This window comes from Pempheris klunzingeri, chromosome 7 (genome assembly GCF_042242105.1).
Source record: "Pempheris klunzingeri isolate RE-2024b chromosome 7, fPemKlu1.hap1, whole genome shotgun sequence".
Lineage (NCBI taxonomy): Eukaryota > Metazoa > Chordata > Actinopteri > Acropomatiformes > Pempheridae > Pempheris > Pempheris klunzingeri.
The window spans coordinates 1463944-1487375 of record NC_092018.1 but is presented as its reverse complement, the minus strand read 5'-3'; the positions used below and the strand labels follow the sequence as shown (position 1 = coordinate 1487375).

The following is a 23432-nucleotide window of genomic DNA, read 5'->3' as shown; positions in this document are numbered from 1 at the left end:
CCAGATCTACTATCCATTGTCCAGATCTATTCTCAATCATCAAGATCTACTATCTATCGTCCAGATCGAAGAAAGGAAGCGCTGCATCCGGACAGGTGGTGATCTCACTCTGTCTGGCCTTAGTTTTATGGTTGTTACGAACATGGAGCGTGTGATCCGGCCGGTGAAAGGTCCAGATGAAGACGTATGGCGGCCCGGGGGGGGGATGGAGGGGGTGGGGGGGGGCAGAGGCAGAGGTGGATAATGGATGGGTGAAGATCAGTGTTGTTCAGTCCGCCTGTTTCCTGTGAGGAAGAACAGACGGGATTTATCTTGGGTGCTCCGTCCCGCAGGCCACCCAGGGACCACTTAGAGGAAAAAGATCTGAGTCTGATGTGTAAATATCTTCAGAGGGGATTTTCTGAGAGGACAAATGGACGACCGGGACAGAACAAAGAGTCTGTGGAAACCTGTGAGCTGCACATGTGTTTGGAGAAGAAGAAGGGAAACAATATCACTTCTACGCTGAAGCCTTTTGACTCTTTGTCCAACTTCTGCTGCACGTCGGCTCCAGTTTGGAAAAATAAGTCTTTATTGATAAAAATGGTCTGGAAATCAGGTCGATCAGAAGCACTACAACCCTGATTTGGTTTTACAGCATGTGAAAAAAAGCATTCATGCACATCAACACTTTAATGAAATCAATCCTGAAGGTCCTCTGCTTCCCCCTCACATGTAAAAACATTTGTGTTCTCATTTCTGCAGTGAATTTATTTGAAATCTGGACTTGAGTTCTGATTTCTGAAGTTCAAACTTTTATTAGAGCTTTTATTTTGAAGTGGCACATATTTCACTCCTCACGTCGTTGTTTCCCAAGACGAGGAGTTTTGCTCTTCATCACAGTGTTTTATGAGATTACTTTGATTCTGTGAGCCTGCCTGTTCATAAAGTTGTTGTTTTTGAATCATATTTGTGTTTGAACCAGCACAGAACGGTATTTCAAGTATTTCAATGTCACAACTCCAGATTCCAGCAGAACAACACAAGCATCCGATTGAAGCTCCAGCTCCATTCCTCCCCGCTGGATGAGCTCCAAGTTTAGGATCAGCTGCTCTCAGCTGTTTTCACCGGGAGCTGAAGACCCCCCAATAAAGCCCCCACAGGGAACATTTCATCACCTGAAATCCAACCGGCACACGGGTACACCTCGGCCTCAGCAGCCAGAGCTCAGCCCGTGGTGATGGGAACTACGGCTGTTTGAAGGGTGGTGCAGGCCTGGTGTTTCTAAATAAACACCAGGAAAAGATCTGCATCAGATCCAAACATCCAACCAGAGAGAACTTTAAGTTCAGCAGCCTCATATTGACTAATCTGCACCGTCAATATTACACAAGGTTGCTTTGAATTTACCTTCTGTGTGAAATGTATGTTTAATAAATAAAGTTATCTTGACTCATGCAACACTTGATATCAGAATATGTTTTACTGGCACAGTGAGAAAAAGTTTTATTAAAGCTTTTAGTGCAAATCAGACTGATAATTAGGACTAAAAAGTAAAACAACTTCTCAAAATAACACTGCAAGAGGCCCACAGAGCCTCCTTCTGAACATCACTTCATGTACCAATAGAATAGGGTGAAATATATTCAGATATTACTGCTATAAACCTGCACTGGACTTGTGAACCTGAAGTCAAGCGAGTCTGGCTGAGGGGGGAGGATTCAGGACAGGCAGTGAAATTTGGGCACAATGTCAAAAACAACGGTTCGAACCAAGAAAGAACCAAATGATTAGTGAAGGTAACGTCAGTGGATCCCTGCAGGAGTCTGATGAACACAGCTCATGTGTTCACTAATCCCCCCCCTGTGAGTGCTGCAGGACTTAATGTGGAGTAATGTGTGTTTTCTCTTCCTGGTCTGGAGCTGGTTCACAAAGAAGAGTCCAACAACAAGCAATCAGCCAGCGAGGCCCAACAGAGGGGAGAACCAGCCCACCAGGACCGGCTAACGAGAGGACGCAGAGGGCCGGTGCCTAAATACAGGGATGATGATGAGGGAATGAGGATCAGGTGTGCAGGTGAGTGCGGGGATCAGGTGTCTGGACTGGTGGAAGCACACTGAGGGCAACTAGAGTCCAGGTGAGGATCTGCAGGGATCTGAAACAACGGGAGACGTTAATGATTTAAAAAAAAAACAGGAAAAAGAGCAAACATGTGCAGAATGAGTGAGCAGAGGAAGCCGGCAGTCACACAGACTCCAGATCAGAGTTTGTTCTCATGTTCTCCAGGAATAATTTGCTCCATACAAATGAGGTTAAAGTGAAAAACGCAGCAGATCCAGTTCAAGGTTTGTTTGAACAGAAGGATCCATTATTTCAGGCTGCAGATTAGATCAGTCTGGTGCAGGTGTGGACCAGAGTCAAAGGAAAACTAGAACCTGTCAGATGCAGCTGGAAATGTTTGTGACTTTCCAGAAGTTTTCAGGATTTAACCTTTTCTGTCGAGCTCTCTTTGTGTGAGCCTGTGCAGAGAAACTGTCGGTCCTTTAACTGCAGCTACGCTTGTGCATGTAGACGTGTCTTAGTCTCAGTGAAGCTGGTGTCTGTCTCAGCGTCCAGCAGAAAGTTTAAAATTCACCTCCTTTCTCCCTCTTAAAATGTCTCTTTATATCTTTTTAAAACCCATTTGATCGCCTCAAATGTTCCATCGTGCAACTCAAGAGAAGTCGTTTCCTTTAACCCTCGGTCCTGTTCTCTGGAACAAGCTGTCTGACAACCAGCTCCATCAAAACCGTCTCCACGTTTCAAAACAAACTCAAAACTTTCCTGTTCACACAGACGTGTGTGTGTGTGTGTGTGTGTGTGTGTGTGTGTGTGTGTGTGTGTGTGGCTGCAGGATTATTATTTATTCCTGTTTTTTAATTTTTAACGTGAAGCACTTTGAGTTCACCTGTGATGAAATGTGTCACTGAGAGAAATCCCTTCGTCTTGACCTTATTTTTTATTTTTGCAGTATTTCTCTCACTGAATGTCTTTATTTTTCACCTTTATCTCCATTAAAACCCTTTAACCTCCTCACCAAGAAAAAAGCAATGAAAAAAATTATTCTTTTGGGGAACTAATAACAAAAATCTATGTTTTTTTTAAGATTAGACCTTTTTTGAAGTATCGGCCTCGACCCAACAGTGGAGATGTCATAAGTAAAACATGTTTTCAATAAGACAGTGAGTGAGACCTGGGGCGGTTTGTTTGCCGCTGAGAATCAGCACCTCCAAGTCCGAGGCCGTGGTTCTCGACCGGAAAAAGGTGGTTTGCCATCTCCGGGTCGGTGGAGAGTCCTTGCCTCAAGTGGAGGAGTTCAAGTATCTCGGGGTCTTGTTCACGAGTGGGGGAAGGATGGAGCGTGAGATCGACAGGCGGATCGGGGCAGCGTCTGCAGTGATGCGGTCGCTGTATCGGTCCGTCGTGGTGAAGAGGGAGCTGAGCCAAAAGGCAAAGCTCTCGATTTACCGGTCGATCTACGTTCCTACCCTCACCTATGGTCATGAGCTTTGGGTCATGACCGAAAGAACAAGATCTCAGATACAAGCGGCCGAAATGAGTTTCCTCCGCAGGGTGGCTGGACTCACCCTTAGAGATAGGGTGAGGAGTTCGACCATCCGGGAGGGGCTCGGAGTAGAGCCGCTGCTCCTCCACATCGAGAGGAGCCAGCTGAGGTGGCTCGGGCATCTGTTTCAGATGCCTCCTGGACGCCTCCCTGGGGAGGTTTTCTGGGCATGTCCCACCGGAAGGAGGCCCCAGGGAAGACCCAGGACACGCTGGAGGGACTACGTCTCTCGGCTGGCCTGGGAACGCCTCGGGGTCCCACCAGATGAGCTGGAGGAGGTGTCTGGGCCCGGGAAGTCTGGGCATCTCTGCTAAAACTGCTGCCCCCGCAACCTGACCCCGGATAAGCGGTTGAAAATGGATGGATGGAGTCAAAATGAGCTGAAGGTTAAAGTCCTCCCCCAGTGAGCTCATGGTGACTTGGTAAAAGAGGTCCTCAATACACAGTGATGCTTATCAACAGTGGATCAGACCCCCCAACACACACACACACACACACACACACACCCCCTCCATGCCAACAGGTGGTGTGTCTGTAACAAGTCAACAGGTGTCGCTTTGTGGCTCCGCCAAGAGACGAGCTGAGGGAACCTGACTGCACACAGGCCCGTCCTGATAATTACTCTGAGAGCTGTTGATCGCCTCTGAAGTTTTGAAGCTTTGCACTTCAGACACATTTCTTCCTCCCAAACCTCAGAGCCGACCTCGAATTGTGAGGGAAGGGAAGCGCTGTGGCCCACAGAGCTCTTCAGGGGATCTGCTGATGGTGGGAAGCGCTGACGGGGACGTCCCACGATGTGTTTGTGGATTCAGCGACACTTTTGACGTAACGCTCCTTTAAGTCAATACAACCAGCCAGCAGTGATTTGTTTGTGTGCGGATGAAAATGGCCTCTTCGCGCCGCGGGGCACGTCTTCATTCTTGTACCGAGAGTGTAAACACTGTAAATCATACATGAACGGGGCTGATGGGGATGAAGGGAACTTGGCTGACCCCTTTAGCCGCAGCAGAAGCCCGACGAACCGTCCTAAAATATTGGGTGGCCATAAAATATGTACACACAAACTAAGTGTGCTCGAGTAATTTGACTCCCATGAAAGGGCTCAGAGAGCAAAATAATATACACGGATCGGAGGCACAGCTCATTAATCCTGAGCCATACGTGCAGGACAAGCAAACGCCGAAACCAATTCATTTGTCCACATCAGCGCGAGTATGAAACTGGAAAACCTGCTCACTGTCACAGGTTTTCTCAGGACATCTTCACCATGTAGGACTTCACGACTGCAAGCGTTCAGCTTCCTGAGGTCAGATAGTTTGTAAACCTGCTGATGCCCAATATTTTGTTCAGTTTTCTTCAAAAAACAACTTTTGATTATCTTCCAGTAGAGCAGAGAAGAGAAGGATTTAGATTATCTGTATGTGGACCCACATGAAACACTGTAAACCTGAGAGTTTAGTAAGTATGCAAACAATTACATTCAGCATCAATCAATCAATCAATCAATCAATCAATCAATCAATCACACCGCCTACCTGAGCAGGTTCACAGGTATGTTCAAAGGTGGAGAGAAAAGGGAAATGATCTGTAGTCGTCATATTGACTTCATACCAGAAACATTATGCACCTTTCACTACAGTCATTGACTGTACCAGTAGGACACGACACAGACGTGAAATGTTTGTGTGTAATGTGTATGTTTTTTTAACTCATCACTTCCTGTATTGGTTTCAAATTAAAAGCCCTGCAGCATTTCTGTGCACAGGATCCTTTTATTTGACGGCTATAATCAAAGGCAATTTAAAAGACAGTTTAAAAGATTAAAACACCGGTGCAACAGTGTGAGATTATCACAGTACAATCAGAAAATATCAGTTTGCTTCCACATGTTACTGACTGGGTGTCTGTCCTTCAGGGTGTAGCCCCCAGCTGGAGGGGGGTCGGCGTTGTCTAGGTGAGATTTTCCGTCCAGTATTCAGTGATATCAGATCAGACTTCAGACTTCATACCGTGGTGCACCAGGAGATCCTGAAGGTGGTGGTTAAAAAGCAGAGATGAAATAATTCAGTATCTCACTGAAGGATGCAGTGTTTTTGTTTTTACTGTCTGATAAGTATATGTGGTTTCATTTATTTCTGTTAAACTCTGTATATTGTGTTGCAGTGCATGAAGTTAGTGTTGTGGTGGGTGGGATTGTTTTGGTTTTGTTCTTGTTCTGTTTGCTTGTTTTTTAGTTTATTCTTCTTCTTATTACTATTATTATTATTTGCACATACCATAAAACTCAATAAAAAGAATATAAAAGAAAAAAAAAAGCAGAGATGAGATTCAGCGCCGGTGATCTCATCGGTGATCTCCCAGAGATCTCTGGTTTTATCCTTTAAGTTCAAGAAAGGTGTTTCTAAGTGTTAGAGTCGTGTCGAACAGGCAGCACAGAGGACTTTCTCTGTAACAATCACCGTGCAGATCATCTAAACAACGCGGTGTCGTCACCGTGTCGCTGTGTGGGCCCTCGGCCGGTCAGACGGTCCCAAGCGGAGCCCTCGACCCTCAGATTGATCACCGTCTCTGGGCTCAGACGGTTCAGGGCCGCGGCAGAACCTGCTGTCTGCGGTTTGCTTAGACTAAAAAGCTGCTAAAAGCTGGGATCAATCGGGCGGGGGAATCAATCAGGATCATCCGTGTTTATACGACTCAGGAGGATTACCTCACTGTTACTGGAATGGCCTCACAGGAATGACTGGCCATTAGAACAGCGGGACTAAACACTGGCCTGCTGTTTACATAAAAGGTAATGTGGGCTCGGCCTCGGCTCCGTGTGCCAGAGACAATTAGGCCCCCATGCGGGCCGTAATCCACCACCGGGCGCGAGGTAATCAAATTCAAACACAGCCGTGCCCCCGAAAACAATGAGGGCCGGGATTACACCGACTGCATGTGAAGATAGAAAATTAATAAGCTTAACCCCGAACATGTGCAGCGCTGACCGGGACTCAGAGCGCTCGCTGGGGCATCGCAGGGGACGCTTTGAAATGTTTTTAGCTTTCTGAGAGGCCCAAGAGGGATAACTGGATCAAACTGATTCTGATTGAGCTCATGTATCAGGGAATGTAAGAGTGAGGAGTCTCAGCGGTCCCAGTGAGAAGACGTTCCTTGTTAATTAATCGCTCTTTAAAACCTCCAGGTCCTTGGTGTGAGTTTAAGACGCTCAGCCGAGCTCACAGTGAAGCTCGGCTGAGGCTTATTAGAGACCGTTCTCCTCTCCGCTGCATGATACCGACACACAAGGCACCTTTTAGCCCCTGAAGGAGCAGCCTGACCGTAACGAGGGGGGAAAGGTTCAGCAGAGGGACGAAGCCGGACTGGTCAAACACTGGACCTTCACCCAGGAGGCTGTTTGTGTCCCTGCTCACATTTTAACCAGAACTTTCCTGTTTTCCTGAATCTAAACACACAGTTTTGGAGCCTCAACCGATGAAACTTCGACTGTTTCAGAACATTAACTATCTAATTAAATGTTTTTGTTACCATGAGGACGAAGGTCTGGTCTGTCAGGTGCTGGTAAGTCTCATACGGCTTCTTCAGGGTGCCTTGTGTGTCGGTACCAGACGCCAGGCGGTGTGATGAAGTGTCAGTATTCCAGAAAACTGAAGGTCTGAAGGCTGGAGACTTTTATTCTATGTCATAATCTGTTTCTCTTATTTTCACTCTTTTAGTTTATTCTACTTTCTATTGTCTCTCGATGCTTTAATTACATTTAAATGTCCTTTTTACTCTTTCAGTGTTTTGTGGTGTCGTGCCTTGTGGTTTTGTTTGGTCGTTTCCTGTTTTATTTTGTAGGAGCCTTCTGTGTCGGTCTGCCTCACGGCCTCACCTGTCTCCTATCAGCTCCTCTTTTTGTCTTCTCACCTGTTCCACGTGTCCTCGTCAGCACAGTTTGTATCTTTGTCCTGGTTTTCAGTTCATCGTTGTTTTTATCTGAGAATAAATAACCAGTGGCTCCTGTCGCCTCCTGTGATTCACCTCGACCGGTACCTTTTCTTCCAAAGTGTCTGTGGTGCCAAAATCCCTCTCCAGGTCAAAGGTCAGGTCTGAGTTTGAAGTGAAACAGGGTGAGAATGAGCCTCAGTGGACGAGTGATAAATCATTAAAACAGGGACAGGTCAGTCATAATGATGGAGTCTGTTGGTCACCTGCACTATTTTATCCCAAACCTCTGATGTTTACTTCACTATTTACAGACATGGATGTTCCTGAACACACTGACTGAATGTTTTATAACTCTAACAATGCTTCAGCATGTGTTTTCTGGATGTTGATTCAGATTTATTGTGATATTGTGTCTTTGTATATCTCTGTTATCTTTGAACGCTGTTTTCTGACTGCTGCTCGTCAGTCGGTACCAGGACCCTGACAACGAGGTTGTCTTTTCTACATGTTGTTATTTACACCTGTGCTTCTTCTGCTGTAACACGTCAAAAAGCCTTTTTGTTCCAGATAGAACAACAACATTTGGGACGCTCGAAGACTTTAGACTTGTCGTGTAAAGCGTCGGCTGCCAGACTTGTTTCTTTGGACAGATCTGAACTTGTGACTCTTTGTCTTTGCTGCAGATGAACGAATCTCCACAAACTAACTTGATAAATTTGCAGCTGTAGTAGAAAACATCTGTTTTTATACTTAAAAGCTGCTCACAGAGCCTCGATGCAGTGAACTGTGCATCTCTACGTCTCAGCTCCTCTTAGTCTTTATGTTTCGGTGGGTTGGACACCGCTGGGATGTCTAATCTATAAAAGAGACTCTCTCTGTCTGTCTGTCTCAGGTACGAGAGTTTGCTTTTTACTCTTCTGGATTCTGAGAGTTTGAAGAGAAAGGATTCAAAGTCAGACACATTTGTATCTGGTGATGCATTCGAGGACATCATATTGTGGTTTTTTGTCCAGCTGCGACGGGACAAATAAATAAAAGACCTTTCTATTTTGTCTGTATTTGTGTTTGAGTGTCTTCTTTATATACGATGTAGAGCACGTTATAATGTTTTATATTATAATGTTGGATGTGAAGCTGTGGAAAGGCCTGAAGCCTGAAGCCTGAATCGGTGGAGGTGACTGGACCTGGACTGGATCAGTTTATCTGCCATCAGACTTTGAAGGACATGTTTGTGTTGCTGCTGATCATTTAAAGGTGAATTTCTTCTCTCTCATTCAGAGTTTTACTCCTGGACACCTTCACGAGGTCACGTGACTCCATCCTGAATAGTTTTTCAGATGTTCAGAACTCATCAGGAAGCAGGATGAAGGATTTTAAAGGAGAATTCACAAAAATAAAACAAATAAAATGACAAGAAGAATTGTATGTTTTCAGTAAATGAACATTACATCACATTCTTTTTATTCAGATTCTTCACAATAATCCTGATAACTAAAAGTCTCCCTCTGACCTGAACACATGAGGCAGCTCGGCAGACTCTTCTCCTGTGGACGGATCAGATGATAAGATGGACTAAAGCCTATAAATACGGCTGCCTGAGTCTCCGGTGTTTAAACTGTGCTGCACCACCTGATGATCTGTGCCTCCCGGACCCTCCGTCCCCTCTGCAGCCTCCAGCCCTCCATGGCTCCAGCATCAGGAGACTCGTTTTTTTTCACGTCTGTCTTTGTATGAACCTTCCGCGTCCTCCACACAACTAAAACCATGTCTCCCCGTGCGTAAAATGCCGCGCTTAGTGCGTCCTGGCGCGGACGATTCCCTGGAAAATGTGCGGTGTGAGTCCCGCTCCCCTCACGCCCCGCTGCTGTGGATCGGTGCAGAGCAGGAGTGGCATCTCGGCGACAAAATCTGGATGAAAGAGCGTCCTTTAGAGCTCAGGCATGCATCGAGTAGTGAGATCACTGGCGTTATAAATATCCCCGTGCCAGCAGAACCACTCCAGCTACTGCAGCCGGGGTAATGCCCAGGAGCGCTGCAGCGCACGGATCGTGGCGCCCAGACCTCAGGAGCGACACCAAAATGCTGGAAGTGGCCTAGAGAGTGTCTCCCTTTTGGAAGAATGAATGTTCCTCTCTACCTTCTGACCGTCGCTCACTTGATCTGCGCCGCCGCCGGAGCTCAGCACGTCTCTTTGGAGCGCCAACTTCTGGAGGAGGAGATCAGCTCGGGACGCAGGACTTGCAGGCTCTACTGTAGGGTTGGCATCGGCTTCCACCTCCAGATTCATCCCGACGGCAGAGTGAACGGCAGCCATGAGCCCAACCAGCTGAGTAAGTCATTCCCTCCGCATCAGGAACCAAACTGCTGAATAATAAACGCGTCTGACGCGCGTCCCGCTGAGATGCGCGCTTGGATCCGCATTTCTGCATTTGCTCTAATTGATCCGCTTCTGTTTGTGGCTGTGTTTATTTTAAATGCCCTCCCTGGAAGTTACAAGAATAATGATTTACACAGGAGGAGTGTAAGGGGCGCGCTCCTAAACTTAGGCTGCCTGACCCTGTGAAATATCTGAGCAGCAGCGGCCATCTGCCCGCAGAGCCTTGTTTGTGTCTCCCCGGGATGTTGGCAGGTAGACTATTTGTGGAAGTAACAGGTGCAGCACTGAGACACCAGGATGTGTTGGATTGCCAATCAGCACGATTGTCATCACAACAGTGTTACTCCACACACACACACACACACACACACACACACACACACACACACACACACACACACACACCTTAAAATTAGATTATTATTATTTTAACAACACTGGATGTTTTAATGGTTCAAATAGTCTTTGATTTGCATGAAAGTTGAGGTTTTAGAAATCAAATATGGGACAAAGAAGTAAAGAGCAGCAGACGTGTGAGAAACCTTTTCAGCTGGTTTGAGAGAAACAAGATTTTCTTTGGAGTAAAAACCGTCACTGAGCTGTTTTGCTGCCTTTGGCTGATTTGAGCGATGTTACAGTGACTTGATGTGTGCAGCAATGAAAGCAGATCATCAAACACAGAACAAGATCTTCAGTGGTCTTCATGTCTGCAGCTAAAACCTTTATTTTACAGCCCATATTGTTGTTATTCTCTTTTTAATAATGATGCCTCCTTATCTTATATGTCTTTGCCCTTCTTTCTTTTAGTCAAACTCAACACGAGTAAACATGCTGGAGCTTTGAGGCTGTAACTAATATCAACTATAGAAAGATTAAAAAATGAAATAACTACAACACTGTCATGTGTAAAACAAATATTTAGGTTTCTGTGACAGGCTCATATCAGTGCATGCAGACATTTGAATATTAGAGAAGATTAAAGAAAGAGATAAACATCATAAACTGCTTCAGATGGATGTGAACAGTGAAGAACATCCAGAACAAGACAGACGAAGACACTTCACGTGACTTTGTGCCGGAAACATTCAGGAAAACCCTTCAAAACCACCAATAAATCCACCCGTCCTGTCTCTGAGTCTCGTCTTGGGTCGTTTACACAAACACTGGAGCCATAAATCAGATTTTCAGTGTCTCCTGCACCGTCAGATCCCTCATCGCTCGCCGTGAAAGTGCACTTGTGCCTCCATTTCATGGTCCCCTTCAGAAGAGTTGTCAGGTTACATGGATTTCAACACGGCAGCCATGTGGTTTTGAATCCCGCATGACAGCGCCGGAGACGAGCAGGAGACCCGGCGTCTTGGATTTGTAACACGAAGAATCTTTCACCATCACACTGCGACACATTCACATCATCGACACAGATGACTTTAACCTTGTGGTGTGTGTGTGTGTGTGTGTGTGTGTGTGTGTGTCATTTATTGAACTTTTCCTCCACTCTGGGATACTGAGCCGACCTCGGTGCTGTGCAGCTGTCACATGGACGCATTCAGCATTTTATTAAGTCTGAAGGAGATCAGTCTTCGCATGTTTGTCCTGTCTGGCAGACCAGCTACCTGACTGACGGCTCTCAGTTTTAGTCCCACAAAAGAACTCACATCGGCACAAACCACCATTCTGCACACGTCCTGTCCCCCGAAGTCACTGCAGAGTTTAAACAGCCTCCACAAACCCATGCAACAAATACATGCAGAGTGATGTGCTGCTAACTAACCACTCATTCATCATCAGTTATACATGTATGCATGTGGATATATTTGGGAATGTCAACCTGTTAGTGTGGATTCTTTTCAGACTCTTCTAACATGCTGCTTTTACACAAAACCCACTAAAGTGTTACTTGTAAGAAAACACAGATTTACAGCCACAAATCAAGAATTATTGTTTACTCAACAAGAATTATAAAAAATTGTATTTGTTTAAATAAAAACTAGGTTTTGCTAGATCTGCTTTATTAGAGTGGAAATCATGCCTGAGGAAATATCCAGGTTGGTTTTACCTTGTGTCTGACGGTGGCTCTCTCTGATCTACATGCTAAACATTTTGCATTATTTATCCACACAAACCACCAAACATCCAGGCAGGGGATGATCTGATCCCAGTCAGCCCCACCAGCAAGTTCACCAGTTAAAGGACAACTCTGGTATGTTTTTAAATCCAGTGGGTTTGAGGTGACTGGGACAGTACTAGTGACAACTGCACCTGATCACAGTGGGTCCACTAAAAGAGCTTGTTTGATCCACTGACAGGCTCAGAGTGTTATTCTAAGTGTGTGACAGCATCATGGAAAGGATCCCTACAGAGAGAGACCTGGAAGATCCTTTTGGTTTAACCACAAACAGCACACACACCAGACTACATTCACTAAAACAGGGATTTTAGAGAACAGGACACAGGAGCTGCTGCTCTGCTGCTGCCTCCATCAGTCAGTGTGTTTGTGTTCTGCAGTTAGCTGAGACGATCTACTGGACACTTTTTGTCGTGACCAGGTTTAAAATATCGAAGTTACACTTTAACAGCCTACAGAGTGTCTCTGCACAGTGCAGACTATCTTCTCAGCTCTCTCATCACTGCTGCAGTGTTCTGCATTGGTGTCTTAACAGTGATGAAACATGACAACCAAAAACAATGATTAAATAAAAAATCAGCACAGTAGAAAGCCACCGTGGGCATCTTTGTAGCCCTGGAGGACGTTGCTTTGAACGGACAAAAAGCCATAAAAGCATCATGTAATCCAGCACGTGGACGTCTGTATTCGTTTCACTGCTGATTTGAGTTCAAAGGTCGATAAAGACGTTGATGTGAACACTGAGCTGAGGCATCAGCCGATCGGCTCGTGTCCACGCTGACATCCAGACTGAGGAGGAGCAGCGACGGCCGGGAATAAATGACAGGAGGAGTAAAAATACATTCAGTCATTTATCATGTTGTTTGCCCACCCAGGTGTCCTGGAGCTCTTTGCGGTTTCTCAGGGGGTCATCGGCATCAAAGGGGTCTACAGTAACAGATTCCTGGCCATGAATAAAAGAGGACGGCTCCACGCCACGGTACGTCTTCCCTCTGCACACACACACACACACACACACACTAAACTGAGCCGGGATACCACGAGTTATTTTGAAGTGACACTTATTTGTAGATAACAAGGGTTGATAGCAACGTTGCTGTCCGGTCAGACAGCTGAAGATGCTCTTAACACGTGTAGGTACAAGTGGTGGCGCCTCACTAATGTTTACAGTCTCACAGTTAAAGGACAAATCTGGTATTATTATCTTTGGGCCCCATTTATACGTAGGTTGGTGTCTAAAGTGTGTTGGAATTGGTCCAGTAGATTGCACCTGATCACAGTAGGTCCACTAAAAGAGCTTGTTTGATCCACTGACAGGCTCAGAGTGTTATTCTAAGTGTGTGACAGCATCATGGAAAGGATCCCTACAGAGAGAGACCTGGAAGATCCTTTTGGTTTAACCACAAACAGCACACACACCAGACTACATTCACTAAAACAGGGATTTTAGAGCTGCTGCCTCCATCAGGTAGCTTGTTTGTGTTATTGTGTTGAATCTGAACCTTTAAAACACCAAAATCACACCATAACTAACTGATCTGACTCTTTAGCTGCTAAATGCTCCACCTGCAAGAAAGTAATTGAGTACATTCACTCAAATACTGTAGTTCACTCCTGATTTTGAGGTCGTTGTACTTTACTTTAATGCTACTTTTGTAGTTTGACTATTTTCACTTCAGTAAAAGACCTGAGTATTTCCTCCACTGCTGCCTGATAGCTGTTAACTTTGCCGTGTGCTGGCGAGCAGGTAGAAACAGAGTCGATCAGAGACTGAACCAGGCCGTCGATACACTGGAATCAAAACAAAAGGCTAAAAGGCTCCACAGATCGACTGAGTTGGGTTTTTACGCTTCAACCACGTTCATATAAAGATATTATTGATTATTGGAGGGCTCACGTCCCTGAACCGTCTCCTTCATGTTGGCGGTGAGGCCGTGCTCTCTGACACAGGTTTTCCATGAAGGTTTTGAGCAGTGACAGAGGAAGCTGTGCTTGACACAGACATTCAAACGTTGCACCACTTTAAGAAAGTTGTAAAAACTGCCAGCTTTTCCTCCGACCTCAGGAAGGTGTGTGTGTGTGTGTGTGTGTGTGTGTGTGTGTGTGTGTGTGTGTGTGTGTGTGTGTGTGTGTGACGGAGGTTGGAGGGGGGATTTAATTTGACTGAATACTGTGACTCTGCATCTCCTGTGCTGCTGATATGATGCCCCTCTCTGAGACCCATCAAACGGGTGTTTTCCTCCATTAAAAGCTTGCCTGGTGCAGCTATATTTGTTTTAGTTATTAGTTTGTGCAGCTTTGCATCTGTGCCGCATAACAAAATCCCCAAATCTGACATCAGCATGTCACGGCATACTGCTGTAATCTTTAGCCACAGTTTTGAAGACTTTCAAATCCCCCAAAACACACAGTAAGCCCAAATCTGCCCACAGCAGCTTGGCCTCGCCGCCGCGAGCGGGCCGGCCGGCCAGCCAGCAGCTCCGACGAGTCATCTGTGGGAGCGTTGGCAGGCGAGCAGATAGAAGCGGCTCCCTATTAGCATGTGTTAATGGGAAGAGCAGATTAAGTCCTGTCTGGGGTGGCTGATAATATACAGAGGAGGGAGCCACAAAGTGAAGATCAATATGTTGAGTAAACAATCAGCCTGGCGAGCAGCAATCGGAGAGCCGGAGAGCTGCTGTGGGTGTGAATGCTGAGCGACGGCGATTTATGCCCCCTCAGCTCCCACTATTGTTTCATGAAACCCTGTCAGCGGGGAGCGACGTGGCGTCTCTCCTCAAAGTGCATTCTCAGCCACAGCTTGCTAGAAATCTACTAATGCGCCTGTGAGCCGTCCACCAGCAGACAGATAATCAGCCGTCCTCCAGCTTCCACTAGCAGGGGACGACGGCAGACTCTCGCTTCCCAAACAAGATTCAGATCTAACCCGAAAGTGGGCAGACGTGGACGACGAGAGAAAAAACAACACGAGAAAGCAGAACAGCACGCCGAGGTGCTGCTGTGAAGTAACACCTGATCATCAGTGCTGCTCTGCTGGGAGCTTGTCGTGCCTCCTCGCCGTCTGACTCAGCAGGACTTCCTTTCTTTGTGGTCCAACGCTTGTGGTCTCTCCTGCCCCTTCAGCTCCAGCTCCAAACCGTCCAAATGTCAGGAATGAAAGTCCAGCTTCCTGCATCCGCTCCTCCTGCACCCACTCAAAGGTCGGCCGTCGGTTGTTTGCGGCTGGGTTTGCCGTGACGCCCTCGGTCAGAGCCGAGCTGCTCCCAGTTCTCCAGCTTTGAGGGACAGGACGGATCTAAAGATGAGCCCCTCGGTCAAGGACACAGACGTTATATGATCACAGAGCAGGTTTAGTGACACACCAACACCAGCCGAGCTGCCTCGCATGTGTTAAGTTATCTTTGGTCGAGGTTCTCAGAGGCAGGAATAATCTTTCTGGCTGAGGATTGAGAGGAACTCACTTATTCAGCGTAGCCAGCATATATCCAGATTACAGATACCCTACAAACAGATATCTGTATATAGATGCTGATAATCTAATCTAATAAAGGTGTGTCCAGGCAGCTCACCTGGTGGAGGGTGCACCATGTAGTCCTTTCTGCAGATATGAGTGCACCCCCCCTCTCTACCATGCTGCCCTCCTCTCTCTTCTCTTTCCAACAGCTGATGGGTTCAGAGACTGTGTGCAATGCAGCCAAAGCTCTCTTAGACAGGATTGGTCAACACCTCTAGAACCAGAACCAGAACTCCTCTGGTACCAAAATCAGGTCCCTCGCCTGCAGATTCTGCCTTCGTACTCAGATATCTGTTCATAGTGACTTTAGACTCTTCCTGGAAATAGGAGACGTCCGAGCAAAAAGCTAAAAGACTAAAAACTGTTTGGTCAGTTACATATGAGTCACTGTGGCGACTCCCCATGATGCTTTGGGGTAGCCTGAGATGACTGGGCTGAAATCTACACATACACATCAGAAATCTGAATATTTCAGACGAGTCCTGGACCGAAATCTTCCAAAGTCGGAACAGTTTAATGAGCCTTTAACCTGAACCCGAATCCTGGTTCCTAAGCCGGTTAGCCTTCTGCAACCAGCTGCCATAACTGAGGGAACGTGCTGATCAATAGTAACCATTTGACACCTTTGACAACTTATCACCTCATTACAATTAAACTTGTCCTGGATATTCATGGTCCCCAGATGTGAGATGACCTCCAGCACCACCATCAGGGCAAATGTCTGCTTGAGCAAAACTTCAGCCACTGATTAGTTCATTGAAAATGAAAAATTAAAGATATTTGCTGTTAATATTCATTCCCCCCAGAGGAAGAATCACACTTTTATAACAATTATATACACAACAAATCCGAGTCTAACAGGCTGAAATGTTCTGAGCACATTCACGGCCCGCTCAGGATGAACCCCTGTCATTTTAGTCACACCTTCACCTTTCCACCATCTTCAGGACGAGTTCTTCATGATTTGCGTCATTACTGAGCATGAAAACTAGATTTTTGTGTCATTCTGAGCTGCATCTTAAAGCCTTTTTTCTCCATCACCATTAACTCTACGGGCTGAAAGCTCAGGGTAGAGCTTGCAAGCGGACCTCGATTTAAGATTCAACAGTCCAAAAAATAAGAAAAGTCAGTATGTTGTTTGTGCCGTAGAACAGTTTGCAGACCTCTAAGTGACTTTAAGTTTGACACTTTAATCAGGGTTCCTTTGTTTTGCAGTGCAGCTTTCCTGCTTACTGCAGAGACGGCTCAGAGCGCTCTGAGAGCCTGGATGTCTCTCTGCCTCCAACTGTTGCAGTTGGTGCTTATTTTTGCCTCCGGAGCAGCTCTGCCTCAGAGAAATATTTGTATAACTAAAACTTCAATCTGTGGCTACAGCTGCACCGTGCTATTTAACCGCCTTGATGATTTGGGGTGGATGTAAACCTCCGGGCCTCTCGTCGGGGTGTCAGGTGACACCCTGAACCTTATCTTGTTGCGTCGTCTGTCATATTTAATATTTAGATGTTTTCACAGTGGTAATTTATTGGCTAAATAACGAGCGAGGAGACAGATGCACATTGCTCTGCGTGACCTCCTCAGCAAGCCGTCACAAACATGATCTCTAGAAAGGTGAAAGGGTCGCCTGCATTTGTTAAACAAACAGAGGCAGCAGGAGGGAGAGAGAAAGTCAGAAATACATGGAATCAGAGAGCAATGTGCTAAAACACCATGAAGCATTTTACCGGTAAGACCACCTGAAGGAGCTGAAGTTTTTACTTCTTGAGCTCTGTCTCAGCTACACTTTCATCGTTTTTATACTAAAGACTCTTCTGTTCATTAAGTTCAAGCCGTGAACTTAGTGTGCAGAAGACTTTTATGATCTGATCCTAGCAGGCTTTAGTGCATCACCTTTTTTATTTGAGTGGAATATCCTTACAAATATCTGATCGATTGCCAGTCAGTCAGCTCTTTTTCTCTGTTTTATATGTTACAGCCCAAATACTGATGCCTCTACTGGAGAACATGAATGTTTAGTATGCTGTAGTGCTAATATATATATGAGCAAAAGAAATTATAATATAATTATTTTCATCTTTAGGATATGAGTGGATTGTGAAAAGAACGACCTCAGTATACACAACGTGAGTGGATGCTGAAAAATATATGCAATCATTTCTATTCTGTAGAATTTGCAGAATAATGATAGAGCGTTAACGGCAATGTTACGTTCTCCTGACTTGTCGTCTAGCGCCACCATCAGGTCAACATTTCACTTTTCCAACACTTTGGTGTGATGACGTTTGTCTGCTTAGCAGATGTGAGGATGCTAACACGCCAAGCTAAGAATGCATTATGCACAGAGCATTAGCATGTTAGCATGTTAGCATGTTAGCGTACTGACATTAGCATCTAGCTCCCAGAGCTGCTGGCCTGCCTGCAGACTCTCAGCCTCTCAGCGGTTTTGTCTCAGATCTGAACACAAGAAGCATCATTTTTCATTCAGGGAGAGTTTCTGTGGACAGATTTCTCAGTTAGGACGACGTTCAAACCACGACACATTCATGCACATGGACAGGCACCGCAGGTATTTCCATCAGGATTGGGGGGTAAATTATTTCTCCACTTAGCTCACCTACTGAGCGCACATAAAAACACCACAGACGCCATGAACACGTTTTCGTTGCAACAAAGAACGCAGCGAGAGTCCTGGAGCTCTGCAGGAACACCTGTAGGAGCCTAGATGGAGTTTACTGACGTGGAGCTAATTGGAACGTAATAATTTCACTTCATCTGTAAAACAACAGCAACAGAATATTTACACTAATGCTGTACAATAATAGTTTGATTCCTTGTACTAAAAGCCGTGGATAGTTTCAAATTTGGAGGTTTTCCCGCTAACGGGCCACATTTGAATCGCCTTTTGATGCTCTCAGGGGAATTGAGATTGGGTCGGGTGAGCGAGGGGCCCGTCAGGCGAGCTAAGAGCAGAGCCATATAGTTTATTTACCTCTCTGGAAATGGAAAAGTTTTCTGGACCACTTGTTATTTTCGGTGTCGAAGTAAACAGCTGAGCTTTAGCAAGTGGTCCTGTGGGTTTATTAGAGCGTCGAGCTGAAGCTTCATTCATTGGAAACCTGCAACACCTAAAGAGGTTCTGACAGGAAACAAGTGTGAGAGACAGTTTGGTCGTGAATGTTAAAAACTGGTTAACTTTAGTGTTTTAAGGATGTTTGTCGGGACATGAAACTCCCCCCCACTGGTCACCGTGTCCCGAGTGTTTAAAAAAGCAAATGTTGAAGCTGTCATTGGCAATTTATTAGTTATGACAATAGTTGTTTGTATTAGACTGTTAAGTTTGTGCATATCAGAGAAGTTCTTGTTCAGTTTGCAGATTTTAGTGGAAGTGAATGAATAAAACGCACCGTGGTGAGAATAAAAACCACCCGAATTATTATTTGGCTTGAGGAAAAATGGAAAAATAAGGCACCAGTAACTCTCCACCTCTGCCCTCGGTACAGCTAACCCCGAGGATCATGGGAAAGGTCCCTTTAAAAGAGTGTGACCAATCCAGCAGGGCAAGAGCCAGGTTAAACAGCTGTACAAGCATTATGATTTTAACAATAAGATCTCTGGAATCTGGCTGCAGCCATTAAATCCTATGAAACCCAGCAGGGGCCAAAGCTCCGTCCTGGTATGTGTGTGTGTGTGTGTGTGTGTGTGTGTGAGCACGTTCATACATGCTCCACTGGCTTTGTTTCCACATGTGTAATGTCCCTGGCTGGTACCAGAGCTGCTACGCTGCTCAGATGCAGCCTTCTGTTAAACGGTTGCTATCCACCCATAGCGGTGCGTCGGGAGCTCTGTGCAGTTTTCTAATCATTTTTAAAAACAACAGCCAAAAGGAGCCGCCGGTCACTCTGAATAACTTTAAATAAGCTCCGTGCTGTTCCTCGGCGGCCGCGGCGCTCTCTCCTGTGACTGGCATGTTTACCGAAGGCTGTAATGGCATCATTTTCTGCTATGCTTCACTCTTCAGCAAAGCAGAACGGTTTGTTTTATTTCAGAAAGGCAGGAGGTTATGCAAGGAAGTCAGACTGCAGCGAAGAAGGCAGGCATCCCTGGGTACATGTCAGAGTTTCCCACCCGAGATATTTTTAGGCACAAAACGGGAACATTCAATGAATATCTGCATCTGTGTCTGTGAAGTGTGCTTCAGCAGAAGATGATACGGCACACCGGTGTTGTCTTTACGCTTCTACTGACCCAAACATCCTGGTAGAGGACAGACCCACATCACTCCAGTCCAAAACAGTCCAATAATGACAATAATAATAATAAGAAGAAGAAGAAGATGAAGAAGAAGAAACGTTATTTGTGTGGCAGCTTTCATAAAAGAAATCCGGCTCAATAAAGCAATAACATTTTATCCATAAAATGAAGCTCAGTAGTTCAATGTTCTCAGGTGAGCATCAGGAGAATCAGAGCTGGGACAAGTTTTCAGCTGTTTAAAGAATATTTAACAAGCTTCTTCCCTGAAGTCTGCAGGTGTGAGTCCCGTAGTACTGACAAAGGCTGGTTTTCTTTGAGCGGTGGTGATAAAGAGTGGTCACGGTCTTTACTCAGAGTCCGACGGTCTGTGAACACACTGGAGTCACATGTTTATGTTAAAAGAGCATTTAGGATAATATGTCTCCTTTAAAGAGTGTAGATGGAGAATAAAAGACACGCTTCAGACGACACAGTGCGTCTCCTGCTCCTTTTTAAATGAAGACAGTCTCCTTTAATATGTGTGTGTGTGTGTGTGTGTGTGTGTGTCACATCAATATTAAGTACTTGACATTTAACAGCAGCCTGAGATAAAGACTCTAAATACAGCCAAAGAGAGAAAGAACAACAGAAAAGTCCCTGGTTTCCACCTTTAACGCCTTTAAAGTCACAGGTTTTTTAAATTACACTCAAAAAAAGTCTTTCAGCAGAATAACTATGAGGACAAAATGACTCATTTGAAAGACAACACGCTCTAGTTTGTTAATATGGAGCTAAAACTCACATCTTGTCTTCGGTAAGTCATCTCTGAGCAGCATCAGTGGGGAAACGCTCGGTGTTACAGCTATGAACCTTTAACATCCTGTCGACTAAATCTGTGGAGACTCTCAGACCAGTGGGCCAAACTTTACGGGAGCTGGTGGGTTTTTATTTTGTGGCGTCACCTTAAACCTGATACTTAAACCTCCTGAATAGGAGCCACCACTTTCTCTGTCCCCCAGCTTAAAGACAGTTATCTTAGCAGGAGTTAGCCAGAGAAACACAGCGTTAGGTTACATAGTTCAGTCTCCACGTTCTCCAGCTGATCCTCCACAGATCCAGGATCACGAACAAAGTTAGTGGGGTTAAAGGTTTGTTAATTAAAAATGAACCGCAGTTTGTCCCACTAGATTAAAGTGAAAAGCTTAATAACCTGGTGTTTCTCCTCCTCATTTGTAGGAATGGTTCTCAGACGACTGTAAGTTCAGGGAACGTTTCCAGGAGAACAGCTACAACACGTACGCCTCAGTGATCCACAGGAACCACAGGACTGGTCGCGAGTGGTTCGTGGCCCTCAACAAGAGGGGGAAAGCTAAAATGGGCTCCAGCCCGCGGGTCAAATCCCAGCACGTGTCCACCCACTTCCTGCCCAGGGTCGGCCTGCACGACCGGAGCGAGCGGGGCTTCACCATCACAGACAGGAGCAAAGACCGGAGGAAAACCCCGCCGCCAGCGCCGCCCAAACCGCCTCTGGTGAAGGCTAACGTCCACGCAGGGGCGGGGCCGAGGCGTACGCAGGTCAAGTACTGGCCCAAGTACCGGTTTGGGTAGGTGTCACAGCAGGGGGGGGGGTACGAGGCTCACAGACGCTGGACACACAAACACTGACGAAGGCCTTTTATCCCATTCAGAGCATTCCGGGTATCTATGACCTGAAAACCTCAAAGGGCTGCCAGGTACCGCTGCAGCCGACGCAGCTCCGTCCTCTTCTGTGTTTTCATTTGTTCACTGTGAAAGATGCTGAAACTCTCTGCTGATTCTTGGACATGATTCAAACATCAAAGACGGAAAAGTCGACCATGTTGTTCCTGCATCTTGTACAGAAACTGTTCTGGGGAGAGTGCAGACGGTGTGTGAGGTGTGAGGGTCCTTCAAGGTTTGTCTTACCCCACATTCATGTTTTCTCTCCTGAATTCCTTCTGCTATTTGTTTCTCATAAAATGTCCAAATAATAATAATAACAATAAGATGAAGGAATGATAAAAATGTGCATTCTGCCCCAAGCAGAAGAGGTTTGTATCCGGACTTATAGTTCAAACAGAACCAATAACCAGTTCTTTTTCATAAAAGTGGATATTTGAAGTGATTGGAGGAGGTATTGATTCTCCAAAGCGATGACATAATGCACCAACGTTGACGGGACGGCTCAGACTTTGTCTCTGGTTTGAACTGTTTTGTTATTATTGTTATTAAAAGCAGCTCCAAGTGTGATCTGGAAAGTTAGATTAGAAAGAAGCTGAATTTAAATGTATTTTAATTTATTTATTGGCATCATCAGTCTCAGTAACACAGACAGGAAGTCCAGCTGTGCTTCAACATGTACAAACACTCTCAGTTATCGTAGTTCTAGAAGATTTAGATGATGGATTTCAGGTTTGAAGGTTAAAGATGCTCAGATCTTGAATCTCTGCTGGTGGACGACTTAAACAAACAAGATTATGATCAGCAGCATTACAGTGACTGACTGATTCTCTGGACACCTCCTCCTCCTCCTGCTCCTCCTCCTCCTCCTCCTCCTGGACAGCTGTGAGGGATCAAGGAGAAAACTGTCCATCAGCTGTCCCCAGAAAAATCCGGAGTCACGACCTGGAGTCCTCCCTCCCAGGAGGAGCGCACCGCCGTCACCGCAGGGATAAAGACGCCGAGGAGGAGCGGCGCTTGTTGTGGGGAAGGTTGAAGCTGAAGGTTTCAGATGGCAGACAGCCGGGGGGGGGGGGGGGGGGTTCCCAAAGTGTCCCACCTCCCTCCATCAGGACACCAGTCTACACGTGGGATTATAAGAACTGTTAAAGTTTCAGGCTCTGATTTGGTGGATGTTCTCATGTGTTTCACAGCGTTACTCCTCTACTACACCGGCCTGGTCTCACCGAACGGCAAATAAACAGCACGACTTTTAACGACATTTTACAGGTTGATTTAAGAATTTTTTTTGCTCTTTGTTTGTCTTTTTAAACCATTCAGTGTCTGCAGACTGTGAGTGTGTCGACCTCCTTAGCTGACGCACCTGTTTTAACCCAAACCATCAGTTTTGGTGCCTAAACCCTGAGAAACTGAGACCATAAACTGACAACTGGCTTTGAAAGTGCAGCCAGATGTTACATATTCATTATTCCTAACTTTACTGCAATGAGAACGTGTAGTTTTGACAAAGCCGTGCTATTTATATGCCTCTGCATCACATTACACAGTTTGTATTTACATTGTCATGGTTAGAATTATTAAAGGGGTTGTTTCAGGTTGTGGTGTGGTAGATTTCCACCGTGCACCATCCGTGAGACCAGGCTGACCGTGCACTCTGTTCTGCTACCTGCCCTGAACCCAACAGGTGCGGGTGAAGTTTGTTTTTCTGCTCAGATGAAATGAATCACCATGTTTCCGCCTCTCTCTGCCTGACTGTGCTAATCATGTTGCATGTAGATGCACAGTGGGAGAGAGACGGTTAGCCTGGTGAGCTAACTGTAGCTTTGACAGTTACTGTCACACGTGTCGGGTCTTACAGATGTGGGTTTGGCCCTTACATGAGTCTACTAAGTGTGCAAACATCCGTCGAGGCTGCATCATAATCTGAAAGTTGTATTGTAATGAAAGGATGTGAGAAAGTGGTTAATCTGCATCTTGA

General features: G+C 45.7%; 1 protein-coding gene across 1 annotated transcript; it reads left to right on the top strand.

The window, feature by feature from the left end:
* The first annotated feature begins 9632 nt into the window (after positions 1 to 9632).
* Positions 9633 to 21364, top strand: fgf5 (fibroblast growth factor 5). Its single transcript, XM_070834517.1, has 3 exons — positions 9633 to 9843; positions 12891 to 12994; positions 20993 to 21364. Exons 1-3 carry the CDS (start codon positions 9633 to 9635, stop codon positions 21362 to 21364), a joined length of 687 nt encoding a protein of 228 aa, XP_070690618.1.
* Positions 21365 to 23432: the final 2068 nt, after the last annotated feature.